Raw genomic sequence first — 12736 nt, 5'->3', positions numbered from 1 at the left:
TTTTGTAATCACTATCTATCTTTGTATTCTTATTTTCTTAATTAACAGGATTACTGTTCAATTTAATAATTTCTATCAATTCCTGTATTAGCATTGTCTGATCTTTCAGAATCCAGTGCTTAGGGATGCGTGACAAAATGTTAAAACAGTAATATACGGTAGATTCCAGTCTGTTAGTTTTTCATTTACGGTAATGTTCCCGGGAAATAAAAACTTACTTGTACATCTTCCTTTTCAAAGACTGTAAACTTCAGACATTGTCAGTCATTTCACACTTACCAATGGGATCCAGCGTTTGCTCCTCACAGCCAATACCAGATGGATTACGCTCCACCCGAGTTTCACAACGATGCAAATGTACATGACGACGACATCAATACAGGTAACAAAACTATACTTATTATAGTTGATTAAACATACAACCCTTAGAATACTTTCCCAGATGTATAGCTGCAAGTGAACAATTTTGTGTCGCGGGTGGGACAGAGGAAGCACTACCTCTTTACTTAACAAGACATTTATTTTAATTTCTGCGAATTTTCAAACGATGAATAATAAATTATTTAAGACAGAGAGAAGAAAACTGACCTTTGAATGTTCTAATAGAGTTGAGAGAGAATTGTAACAGTTACAAGAGAATTTAATTGTTTTTTTGGTGTCATGGGATGGACACAATGCAAAACAAAAGTAAATCAAAAGGCTACAATAAACTAGCAGTATGTAAAATATATTCTACCTTCTAACTTAATTATGTATAATACTTGAATATCTATGCAATGAAAATTTTAGATTGTTGACTCACAAGATAGAATGAAGTTACAGTATTGACTTTAATTTTGACATGGAATGCCTCAGTTATATATTATTGTAAGAGTTGTCCATTATGAACAAAAATCTCTTAACGTTTAATTGCGAAATTTCTACATTGCCAAATAATTTATTTCATACCTAGTTATAAACTAGAGCTATCTTTGAACACATGTTGGAAGTACATCACACCATTTCTTATCTATCAAAAATTGTCCAAAGAGATAGTTGGGAGTCAAATTATCAAATTATGTTTATTGCATTTGTACAAATTTTTTAAAAATCATTTCAGGTAATCCATCGGATGTAAATTACTTCAATGACGACAAGAGTGACAGAAGCGATACAGTCTCCGATTCTGCTGGTGAGTATGTTTTAAATGTGTTTATTTTTATTGAGTTTATTTATATAACTTCTAATTTACAAAATCTTCTTAAAACAAACTCTCGCCTTGTAATAAGGAGAATGTAGTTCTTATCTGTAGAGTTGTATGAATTATTTCATAATCAAGAACAGGCTACAGTTGTACATTAAAACTCCATTTCACGGCAATGATTAATTAATTAAGTGCACAGGGAACAACTCTACTTTTCTATATTTTATTAACTTTTTCTGTATTTTCTCTATTTTGCACATTACCTATCTTTAGGGACATGCATATTTCGTTTTTGACGAAAACACGAAATATGAAACAACACATTGTAATGTTCATTACCACGTTCTATTTGGCACGAGCCAGCTTAGCTCAGGGTAGAAACAAAAGATACCTAGGGCTATTAGGATTGAGTAATAACGTTTATACTTGAAAGAAAACACACTACGGAAGTTCTAAACCGAAAATATATTCTGGAAAAACATCTGTACAATTTATGCTGAATAGTATTCCTTTTATTATACACTTTCCTTTAATTGTTAATAAGTTTATCTTTCCTTCTATGTTGTAATCATTCTACGAATTATGCTGCTTCTTCTCACATTTCACAGGCTTCTACTTCAGGATTTTAGGATTCTGAAATGCTTCTTCTTCTTTCTATCAATCATTGGAAACTTCTTCTTCTTCTTTCAATAAATCATTAAAAACTTCTTCTTACAACCTTGCAAGGCTTCTTCTTCTTTCAATTGCTTCTTCTTAAAATGTTGAAAGGCTTCTTCTTCTTTCAATCAATCATTGGAACTTCTTCTTACAACATTGGAAGGCTTCTTCTTTCAATCAATCGTAGGAAACCTCTTTTTATAGTGTTGAAAGACTTCTTCTTCTTTCAATCAATCATTGGAAACTTCTTCTTCTTAATTTCTATTTACAATCAATCATCGAAACTTTCTTCTTTCTATTTACAATCAATCCTTGGAAAATTTCTGTTATGGGCATATAACTTGCAATCATGTCATCTTTACATTATCTCCTAAAGATGAGTGTCTTTTCTTTCTTCTCTTCTTGGGTCTTCATCATTGCTTCCTTTACTATAGTCATGAATGACCTGTGCTGACGTTGATTCTTCTATAGCTATAAGCTTAAACTCCTTCTCTCCTTGATATCTCATATTGGAGACCTAACGGATCTCGGCTAATAACAGGAGGTTGAATCGTCTCTCCGCCTTCTTGTCGTCGACGTTCCAAAATGAATTGACGTACTGTTTTGCCAGCTCTCTTCCCTCTTTTCTTTGGCATAAGGACCTAGTCAAAGAACTATACTCAAAAAGGAAAATTTTAGGGCGTCTAATCTTAAAACTAGCGCCGCCTCCTAGGCCAAACCAAAGGGAATATACGACGGATCGCTAACATGAAGCACTGGCCCAGTGCTACTAACAAAAAGCGCAGCCGGAAAGTGCTTCGGGGCGACTAACTTATAATAGCGCCTCCAAAAACAGACAACCAATAATAAAAACTAACAACTTTCTCCTTGCCAGAGGTAAGTAAAACGATTCTGATTCACAAATCAGAAAAGGACACATTTTCATAATTGTTTCCTCGGTTATCAACTTTCCTCAATTTCATTCATGATAATATACTTTATCTTAATAGTTTATCATTCACAATCTGTCCATTCTTTAAGATACATAATTTTGTATTATTCATTCATTTATTTCCTAATTATTATATACATACAATCATCTCTCTTCTCTTCTTATCTCTACAATCTGTTTCCGCCTTCTGCTGTAAATATTTGAGAAGCAAAAATTGACTCATTTACACGGAATAAACTTAATACTCTGATAGCTATATAAATGTGCTATTAAAAGTGAAATACAATTTTAGTGTAATTAGTGTAGTTTTTAAATCAAATTTACAGTTTTATTCAGTATGTTAACACCGAAATGCCATTTTATATAGGCCTACCGCTTTTGATATAATATTCCCAGTTTTTGTAACGATTCTCATCTTTTATTTATCATAAATACGTGGTTCTACATATCTTTATTGGATATCTTAACAAAGGCGAGCTGAGACAGTAAAAAAAAAAAAGGTAAAGTGTTCCCCTGTGCTTAGCACCACGCCATGAAGGCGTATAGGGGATGTGGGGGTAACGCCCCACACTTTCTTGATCCGGTCGTGAGTGGGGGGTGATGTGATCAGCACCACGCCCCTGACCGCCTTTACCCCCCAGGGTTTCCCCCAGGTACCCATGTTATTCGACGCTGGGTGGGCGCCGGGGCCGCTTTCAACGTTAGAAAAGTTCCCGGATTTGAACCGGCCGGGGATCGAACCCGGGACCTTTAGCATGGTAGTCAGACGCGTTACCGAAATATCTTTGAACTAATAATACTAATAAAAAAGCATATAAAGATTAGGTTTCGTTTTCCATCACGCTCTAGATCCATTCTTAACTTCTGAGCTTGTAGGGACATTTGGTGGGGAATAGCATTATGATCATGAAACATACCATAACATACTACAGAAGAACTAGTTTTCATCATTCATCCGACATGCTTAAAATATTTCGATATTTCATCTGCACGTAAACAAAGGCACAAATGAGATAATTACCGCTACAACATACAGAAAATATTTTTGTAGGTTTCTGAAACATGATATGCAGCGGCGCTTGTAATGTGTGTTGCTAAATAACTGTATATCTCGAAAGCGGCGGTGGGCTAGTCGATAAGGCCTCTGACTGCCACGCGGTGTGAGTGATCTAAAGTCGGGTTTTCCGGTCTTGTCCCAGCATAAAACGGCTCTGGGGCTCAACCAGCCTCAAATCAATAGGTACCTGGGGGCAGCCCTGGGTGCTAAAGGCGGCCGGAGCGTGATGCTGATCACATCAGCTCCAAAATGGACTAGATACAGAATGTATGGTGCCATATCCCCACGTCCCCTAAATGTGCCTTCATGGCACGGTGCTACGAGTATATGCACGGGGAACTGTATCTTCCCCCCCCCCTCTCTCTCTTTCCGTGTGTGTATGTGTCGACCAACACAATCAATCAAATCAATTAGTGATAATGTTTCTTTCTAATATAAAGTCTAATTTCAGAATCGATCAAGGCAAAAACCCACAGCCCTGATTCAGATGAGTCTGACGTAGTATCGGCAGAAGGTGCGTAGTATTTCCTCTCACAAACTTTCATTAGTACAAAGACTGATTTCCTTATGTGGCTTATTTAACAATATTTATAATTTTTGATTATAGCTTAACAATTGTAATATTTGGATGCCTAAAGACATCTGACCTACAAAGAAAACATTTGAAAGTATATTAACAAAACAAAATTTATTTCATATCTTAATGTTTCGCTCGCCATTTTGCATACTTCCATCTCGTTTGGTTTCTATGTTTCTTTAAACGTATTTTAATTGTTTTTTGGTTAATATTATACAACGCAAGATCAATGAGCGAAGAAGAAAAATACATATAATTAAACGTCAGTCTATTGAAAATGATGTTTTATGGCGCACGTTATTGGAAAAGAGTTTGGACTAACTATGTGTTGATAGTCATTGTTATATAATTTTTCAAACTGAATATTAAACATTTGTATAAATGTCAAATCATCTTGTGTGAGTGATAACTTTACTAAAATAGTAGTATCATTTTCCTTCCAGATAGAGCTGACAATGGTGATCGTGAGTAATTTACTATCTAATGTGAAATAGGATCTTAACAGTTCATTATTCATTCAAATGAAGTTACATTATTTTTAAACACAAATTCAGGTTAGTAGATGTGCCCAATTTACTGTACGTTTCTTAAACTTTCCAACGTAACAAGATTCTCTTTCTCCTACTTCAAGACAGTAGGAAACATGAAGGCACTCACGAATGAGTTGTGTTGTGCAGTTCTTTAATATAATGACTCCAGGGAACACGGGAGATAGTTCAGAATTGTACATTACTAAATGGGAAATGGTGGGGTTAAAAAACTGAAAATCTGTCTCTTCTCTGCAGATGAGCATGATGACAAATCAACATCGAAAGAATCGAAGACGAAAAAGGGAGCGTGGTTCTCGAACTTTTTAAATTCAGGTATAGTTGCATTTTCATGTTGGTAATTTGTAAAAGGTAAAAGGTAACGGTATCCTGCACCGTGGCTGTGCAGTCTAAGCCGTCATGCTTTGGGCTCCGGCTACGGGACGCGTGCAGGTTCGAGTCTCCTGGAGGAAGAATTTTCTCCTGAGATTTCGGACGCATCCTACCCTTTTATCTTTGCCCGTGTAATTTGAGTCCCTTGACCTATCTCCAGCGACTCCTCGAAGGGAGGCTACCCTCTCGCCGGATCCATTATATTCTGCACGGTCACTCCGTAGAAAGCGACGGGGAGTCTGTACATATTGTCATCAACTCTCGCTCTTTAACCTTGATATTTCCCTTAATTCACCTCCTATCATGTTGTGTTTTTGGGATTTCGCCGAATCAGAATCTGATACTGGGCTGTCTTAAATTTCAATCGAATCCGTTCATTGACTCGAAACTTGTATTTTTATGTTGTTTTTTTTACCCAAGGATCGGCCTCCTCGGTCGGGAAACCGCCTTGTCATCCGTATTCCACAGTGCAACTCTCGGTGAACAGCCACAGTCCAATTCTTTTTATTGCTTATTACGGTGATTAATCTATTTACCTGATAGTTGGCAAGATTTGATCGTTATAAGCAGTTATTAAAGCCAAGGGTTATGCATTTGGCTATTAAACTGTTTTATTTTGTAACATTTTTATTATGTTTCTTTTTCTGTTTTCTTTGCAAGTGGACGATCAGAAATGTTACATAACAGTAGCTTGCTTACTACTGTATGTTTTTCGTTGGTAATAAAGTTTATGAGGGAAGAAACGGTTGTAAATAAATAACCATATGTGTTATAACTACATGTATGGAGAATACCTAATGTACTAAGGCTTATTGTAATTTTTGCTTTCTTTTCCTTCTCACACTTCAGGCCTCCCCGATGGCGTAGTGGTAGCGTCGTCGCCTTGTATTCAAGGGATCCCGGGTTCGATACCCGGTGGAGGCTCATAGTGGTTCGGATCCCACTCTAAACTGTAGGTCAAGTCCCGATTAGCCTTACTGTGCATAAAGTGGACCTAAAACACCAAATCAATTAAGCAATCAACCTTCTCACACTTCATCTGTACGAACAACATTGTGAGTAACTGTAGTTCAAGGTCACAAAATGAACAGACGCAAAATTGATAAAAGTCGACGTCTCGGTAAATAGAAATGTAAAGCTTTTCAAATTGCTACAAGTGGAAAGACGAGTTTAAAGCCAAATAAACCCCGTCTGTCGGTAGGGCCAAATAATTGAAATTAAACAATCCACACTTTTTATGCTTCCATATCTCCGAAAAATTTGGAACTACGAACATGACATTAGGCAGGTTCAAGGAACTGTGAATTTCGTACATGATGGTGTATCTACCTTCACCGGCACGTAGATCTGTCTTCTCCAGTCGACAGTCGAATCCAGTTCATGCAGATGGAATTTCCAGAAACGAATGAAGATAGAATAATAGAATTCGATGGAGAGTCGCATATGTTTAACAATAGCCTAACGTGATGTCAATAAGTGTGATACGAGTATGAGTTAATGTTTGTGTGTGTGGCAGTCATACAATCGATATCTCACAACTGAATATGGGAACCTTGAGAAGCCACCGTTCCGAAACCCTGATTCGAGCTTCTGGTGAGAAACGAATTCTGTGGAAAATATTTGCTGAAATCGGCACAGAAAATGTTAGAGGTGAGTGCAATTGGTGGAGATTATTTGGACAGAGCATGGCGTATGAGTTTCTGTGAAGTAGAATGGATAAATGTATAACGATGAAAACGCATTTTGTACACACTGGCGTACGCAGGATATCCTTTCGGAGGATGCTGGAATTCTAAAGGTGAAAAATACAACATAGGCGGAAGCGGGATACAAAATAAAGTGTTTTATAATTACAATTTTTAGCCTTCATATTAAAAGTTATTCCAAGTCAAAAATTGTAACTGGGGGTCATTTTAAGGGGGTGTTGATTTACTACGTTGTTAATTCCTGGAGTTTTTTTTACTGCATTCATTGAAAAATTTGATTTTCTCAAAATTTCGGGCGTGCCCCCTGCGCCCACCAGTGACTGTACATTAATAATTGAAAATTATCTGTTCTCCGTAGATGATTCCGACGACAAATCAACATCGAAAGAATTGAAGCCAATGAAGAAGAAACCGTGGGTGCCGAAGCTTTTAATTCAAGGTACAGTTACACATTTGTGTTCACAATTCGTAAAACATAATGGGATTCTGTGTTTGTAATTACATTAACTCTTATTTGGAAAACATTCACAAGAAAACTGTACTTATCCTTTAGAAGCTCTCAGAATTAACATTGACTTTTCGTTTTCTTTCTTTATTTATGGAGGCGCATAGTGGTTCGGACCCCACTTTAAGCTGTAGATCCAGTCCCGATTAGCCTTACTGTGCATAAAGTGGACTTAAAACACAAAATAAAAATAAAAAAAAATCTTTATTTATTCCGTTAGACTCATGGGACATCTATTAACTTAGGGCTGAAAATCGGACTTTAGAGTGATTTGTCGAGGAAGTTACCCTGCTATTTGCTGGTCTTAACTCAACTAAGGATTATCCTCAGCTCACACGAACAGAGTTAGGACAATACGGAAGTCTCCTTTGAGCCAAGGTCTTTCGGCAGCTAAGTTAGCCGAGGTTAGTTATTCTACAACTGAACTATGGGCTCAACGAAAAGCGAAGAGCATATCTTGGACTTCTTTTTTTTACATAATCTCAGTCAGTGGCGGCGATTTGGTTCCAAAACCGGGGGGACAAGGTGCTAGAACTGGGGGAGCACCTGTATATAAGATTTAGCATAGTGCGGGAACAAGTGGCGAAAAATGGGTGGGCAACTGCCCTCCCTCGCCCCCTAATCTCCGCCACTGATTACAGAATTATGAAAGTGCCTTGCTGTTCACATGACGTTCGTCATATTTTTTTACCAAATTTATAGTAACAAATATGATAATATTTTCTATAGAATTTCAAATCATAGAAGCGATAAAGGAAACTGCCTTTTACGCACACAATTTAGAAAAAAACTAAAAAATTAACATGATTGCTTTAACGCACAACATACAGGTGTTGACAGTCTGATTTCATTACTTACCTCGAACAAGGATCTTGCACAAAGTGTTGGAGGTGAGTGCCATTGGTGAAGATTATTTGTAGTGGAAGGAATACACTGAAACAAAACTAAATGAATTTCAGATAGAAAATTTAGAACTGCGTTTTTAATAAATGAGAATTTCTAGCTTGGAAAACCATAAAAATCCCTCTCTTCTCTGCAGGTGAACACGATGACAAGTCACCATCGAAGAAATCAAAGACGAAACAGGGATCGTGGTTGTCCAGCCTTTTCTCTCCAAGCGCAGATCACTTTGCTGGTATCACAAATGGTATGAAGTAACTGTACGAGTATTGTCGAACGTATAAAATTGTATTCAAGTCGTTTAGCATTAACTCCTTATCTGGTGATAAACTGGAAATCGTACGATTTTTCTGTCAGTTTTCAGATATATTTATTTGTGATTCTCACTCTTTGTATCTTCATGCTGTCAACAGGATTGAAATTTTGAAGACCGTAAGAAAAATTGAATTTCCATATTCATTCTGCTTTCTACAAAATTCTTCATAATAATTGTATTCTCTTTTATTACTCTTATAAATGTGTAAATTGATATACATGAAACATATTTTATCTATGATGTACAAGGTTAGTAAAAAATAAATGAACGAGTGGCACGCCCTACAATTTGCAATAGATCGAAACACAAGCCACGAATTCACAGACACATGTGTAAACCAGCTGTGAAAGATTATATGAGATGATGACAAGCGCTGACTCTCTTGGTCTGTATTCAAAGGGTAAATCAAAGAATACACGATAGGAACTGCGTCGTCACTTGGTCTTTACAGTAACCAAAGTCTGCTTAACCGCTTGCGTAGTGAAAATGTCGTCGCCTTATGATCAAGAGATCCCAGGTTCGAAAGCCATTTGGGGGGACCAGAGGGGTCCCGGGTTCGATACCCGGTGGAGGCACATAGTGGTTCGGATCCCACTTTAAACTGTAGGGCCAGTCCCGATTAGCCTTACTGTGCATAAAGTGGACTTAAAACACCAAATCAATCAATAATTTGGGGGACCAGTCTGATCCCATTTTAACCCTTAACTGCTATGGGCGTTGAAAATCACGTAACTATTATGTAGCTGCCTGTCAAACCGCTGTTGACAACTTGCTAGAAATGTCGAATTCCTGGCGCATTTCACATGACATGACATCGTTACAGAAGAATATTGTAAAGCAGTTTTGAATTATTAGTCTTTAGTTAAGAAACTTAACGTAATTTGTGCAATGAGGAAGAAAGTCAGTCAATAATTGCAACAATAGCTCTTTATTTTTTTGAAATTTCAAATTCTTAAAATTTCTATGTTGTGAGAGGGAATATACAGGATAAGGCAGTCAAACGGGAAGATTTTTTAAAAAATCACAAAAATGGAGAGAACAAATATGTTATTTCTTTAACATGAATGTACTGTGTGGAAATTACTAGTGTGCCTGCAAAATGTTCATTTCTTAATACGGTGTCATTAAGATGGCGTCCTTGGTTTTGCACACATTTTTCCTGCTTGCCCTCGATGACAATGACCCAGATGAAGAAACACTCTTCCAGCAAGATGGTGCAACTAGCCATACTGCCAGAGTGTCTATGGATGTGCTTAGACTCGCATTTCCTGGTCCTCTCATCAGCAGATTCGGCGATATTCCGTGGCCTGCCCGTTCACCCGACTTGCCGGCTCCTGACTTTTTCCTCTGGGGTTACCTCAAATCCAAACTATTCAAGGACAACCCTCCAAGAATCAGGGATGGCTTGAAGGAGCGAATTCGGCAAGAGATCCACAACATTCCGTTGGAGATGCTACGCAATGTCATTGGAGGATTTACTCTGAGACTTCGACAATGTGTGCACCACCAATGACGTCATCTTACTGACACCATGTTCAAAAAATGAACATTTTTCAGGTACGCTAGTAATTTCCACTCCTGTATAGTACCGTAAAGTGGAGTGACTTCGGACAGTTTTTGGACGTTTTGTACGGTAATATTCACAATTATACTTGTATCTGCACAAAATATAATAATTATATGTATCAGAGTTTTAGAAACAATCACGAAGTGTTAAAACTATATTACACCCAAAAATACATTTTAAAAATAAATTTTTATTTTGTCCGAAGTCACCACTAAATGTGGGGTGGTTCCGATTCCGATCTGTGCTGTATGTATGTGTCGTCTTCGGATCTATTTTATGATTTTTTTAAATAAGAAATGTTTTGAACAGTGTATTGGTGGCCGCGGTAGCTCAGTCGGTAACGCGTCTGACTACCATGCTAAAGGTCCCGGGTTCGATCCTCGGCCGGTTCAAATCCGGGAACTTTTCTAACGATGGAAGCGGCCCCGGATAACATGGGTACCTGGGGGAAACCCTGGGGGGGTAAAGGCGGTCAGGGCGTGATGCTGATCACATCACCCCCACTCACGACCGGATCAAGAAAGTGTGGGGCGTTACCCCCACACCCCTTATACGCCTTCATGGCGTGGTGCTATGCACAGGGGAGCACTTTGAACAGTGTATTTTTACATGAACTACACTTTTTTACATTTAAACACACACTGCAGTACTTAAATTTACATCAATGTTTACATAAAATTATTCAAACAGAAAAAGTACAACTATTACAATTGGACATATATTTAATTTACTTTTTTCATACATTGAGCACATTTATATTGCTTCTTAGAAAATTTGGCACACTTATCATGCGCTCATCTCTTGCAACTATGACTATCTTCTCCGTTCTTGCTTGTTGACCACAGTCTTCCACAATGAAGGCACTCGGTGTCATCAGAATCACTGGTTTCAGACGATTCCTCTGCTGACGGCAATTCTCTAGTGTCTGGATTCTCTGAATCCTGTTGCGATGAAGACTGGAAGCTACACGTAACACTTTTCCCGGGTTCGATATTGATACGTTTTCCTCGTCTCTGGGACTCTGGAGCCTTGTCACTTCGAACATCTCGAATCATTTTGACAAATGTATCAGTCCAGCGTTGTTCATTATCATTTTCTGTGAGACCGGGATTGAAATCTGGAACCCTCTTTAAAACTTGCTGCCGATAAAATAGTTTTGGTAGGAACGTGCTCTTAACTTATTTTTATATGTCTTTGGCATGTCCGAAGTCACCTCACAATACATTGAAATTCACTACAAACGGACCTAAAATAGAAACGATACACGGTTATGATCCCACAAAGTATGCTTCTAGAAATGATATAAATTAATATAGTATTTCGTTACTAATAAAAGGTTAATGTCAAACACACACGTCTGCACAATGAGGTTTTACAGGAGCCAATGCAAAGTTGACAAGCCGACTGGCTACAATAATGTGTTATTTCTCCGCTGATCACAAGATATTTTACCTTGAACCCATTATAATGCAATTGTAAGAAGGTTAGCTCAGATTATTTCCCATTGTTGCGTTTCGGTGGCGGCCTACGTCTGACCCTCAACAATGGAATGTTTTGCTCATGCACGTGTCCGAAGCCACCTCGCATGTCCGAAGTCACTTTACGGTACATTCGTGTTCATAAAATAAATAATATTTGCTCTCTCTATTTTTGTGATTTATTTTAAATCTTCCCGTTTGACTGCCTCACCCTGTAGTTCAAGAGTATAATATGTAATATTTTGCTGAAAATGAAAATGAGTTACAGACCATTTGAAGCACAACATAACTGCTATGGTACGTTTGTTAGACCGCTCGCCTGAAATTGAATTCAATAAGATTTGAAGAAACAAAGGCAAGACCTTGCTTGTGACCTTGACAGCGTGTGGGCAGCTCCCCAACAGAAAGGATCCACTTGTGGTTGGAAGGGTGCGAGAAATAAAGTACAAGATAAATTCAGCACGGTCCGAGAGACGGTCCATGGTAGTTAAGGGTAAACTAGAGGTCGAGTACCGATTAGCCTATTTGTGGACTTAAAAATTCAATCTCAAACAAGTGACCAAGGGAGCTCACATTGAGTTCTTTGAGCATCTCAGATAGACTTTAACAATTAGTATAAACAAGTGACCTGAACATTAGAATAATAGCATTTTGAAATTATTCAATTCTTTCATACTTACCCTGTATTTATTCACACAAACGTATTCTATTTTTGTCACTAGATGATGAACAGTCGTCATCCAATGAAGACTCACCTCCCTCAGCAGGTACGCCTTTAATTTCTTTCAAGCCGAATTTTAAGATGATAAGACATATGAAAAATGAGGTTTTTCCTTAACTTTTAAATATAGGTCTATCCAATGTAATTTGGCTATAACATCCCATAACTTGAAAATATGTTACGATTAAATTGTCTCGTACAAAGTTATTTTCTACGCA

General features: G+C 37.7%; 1 protein-coding gene across 4 annotated transcripts in view; it reads left to right on the top strand.

The window, feature by feature from the left end:
• The window catches only part of LOC146005206 (uncharacterized), a 33323-nt gene that overhangs the window by 1149 nt on the left and 19438 nt on the right, over positions 1–12736 (top strand). For 2 of the 4 annotated variants that reach the window (XM_083144264.1, XM_083144263.1), the window contains exons 3-10: positions 241–382; positions 1100–1171; positions 4280–4342; positions 4849–4869; positions 5191–5268; positions 7390–7470; positions 8576–8683; positions 12520–12564. In XM_083144264.1, coding sequence (XP_083000390.1) covers positions 241–382; positions 1100–1171; positions 4280–4342; positions 4849–4869; positions 5191–5268; positions 7390–7470; positions 8576–8683; positions 12520–12564 — 610 coding nt within the window. The remainder of the gene's footprint in view (positions 1–240; positions 383–1099; positions 1172–4279; positions 4343–4848; positions 4870–5190; positions 5269–7389; positions 7471–8575; positions 8684–12519; positions 12565–12736) is intronic. The other 2 variants (XM_083144265.1, XM_083144266.1) reach the window with 2 other exon arrangements.

This window comes from Lepisma saccharinum, chromosome 23 (assembly GCF_977018435.1).
Source record: "Lepisma saccharinum chromosome 23, izLepSacc3.1, whole genome shotgun sequence".
Classification (NCBI taxonomy): domain Eukaryota; kingdom Metazoa; phylum Arthropoda; class Insecta; order Zygentoma; family Lepismatidae; genus Lepisma; species Lepisma saccharinum.
The sequence above is the reverse complement of the archived record's forward strand: the minus strand, read 5'-3'. Positions and strand labels throughout refer to the sequence as shown.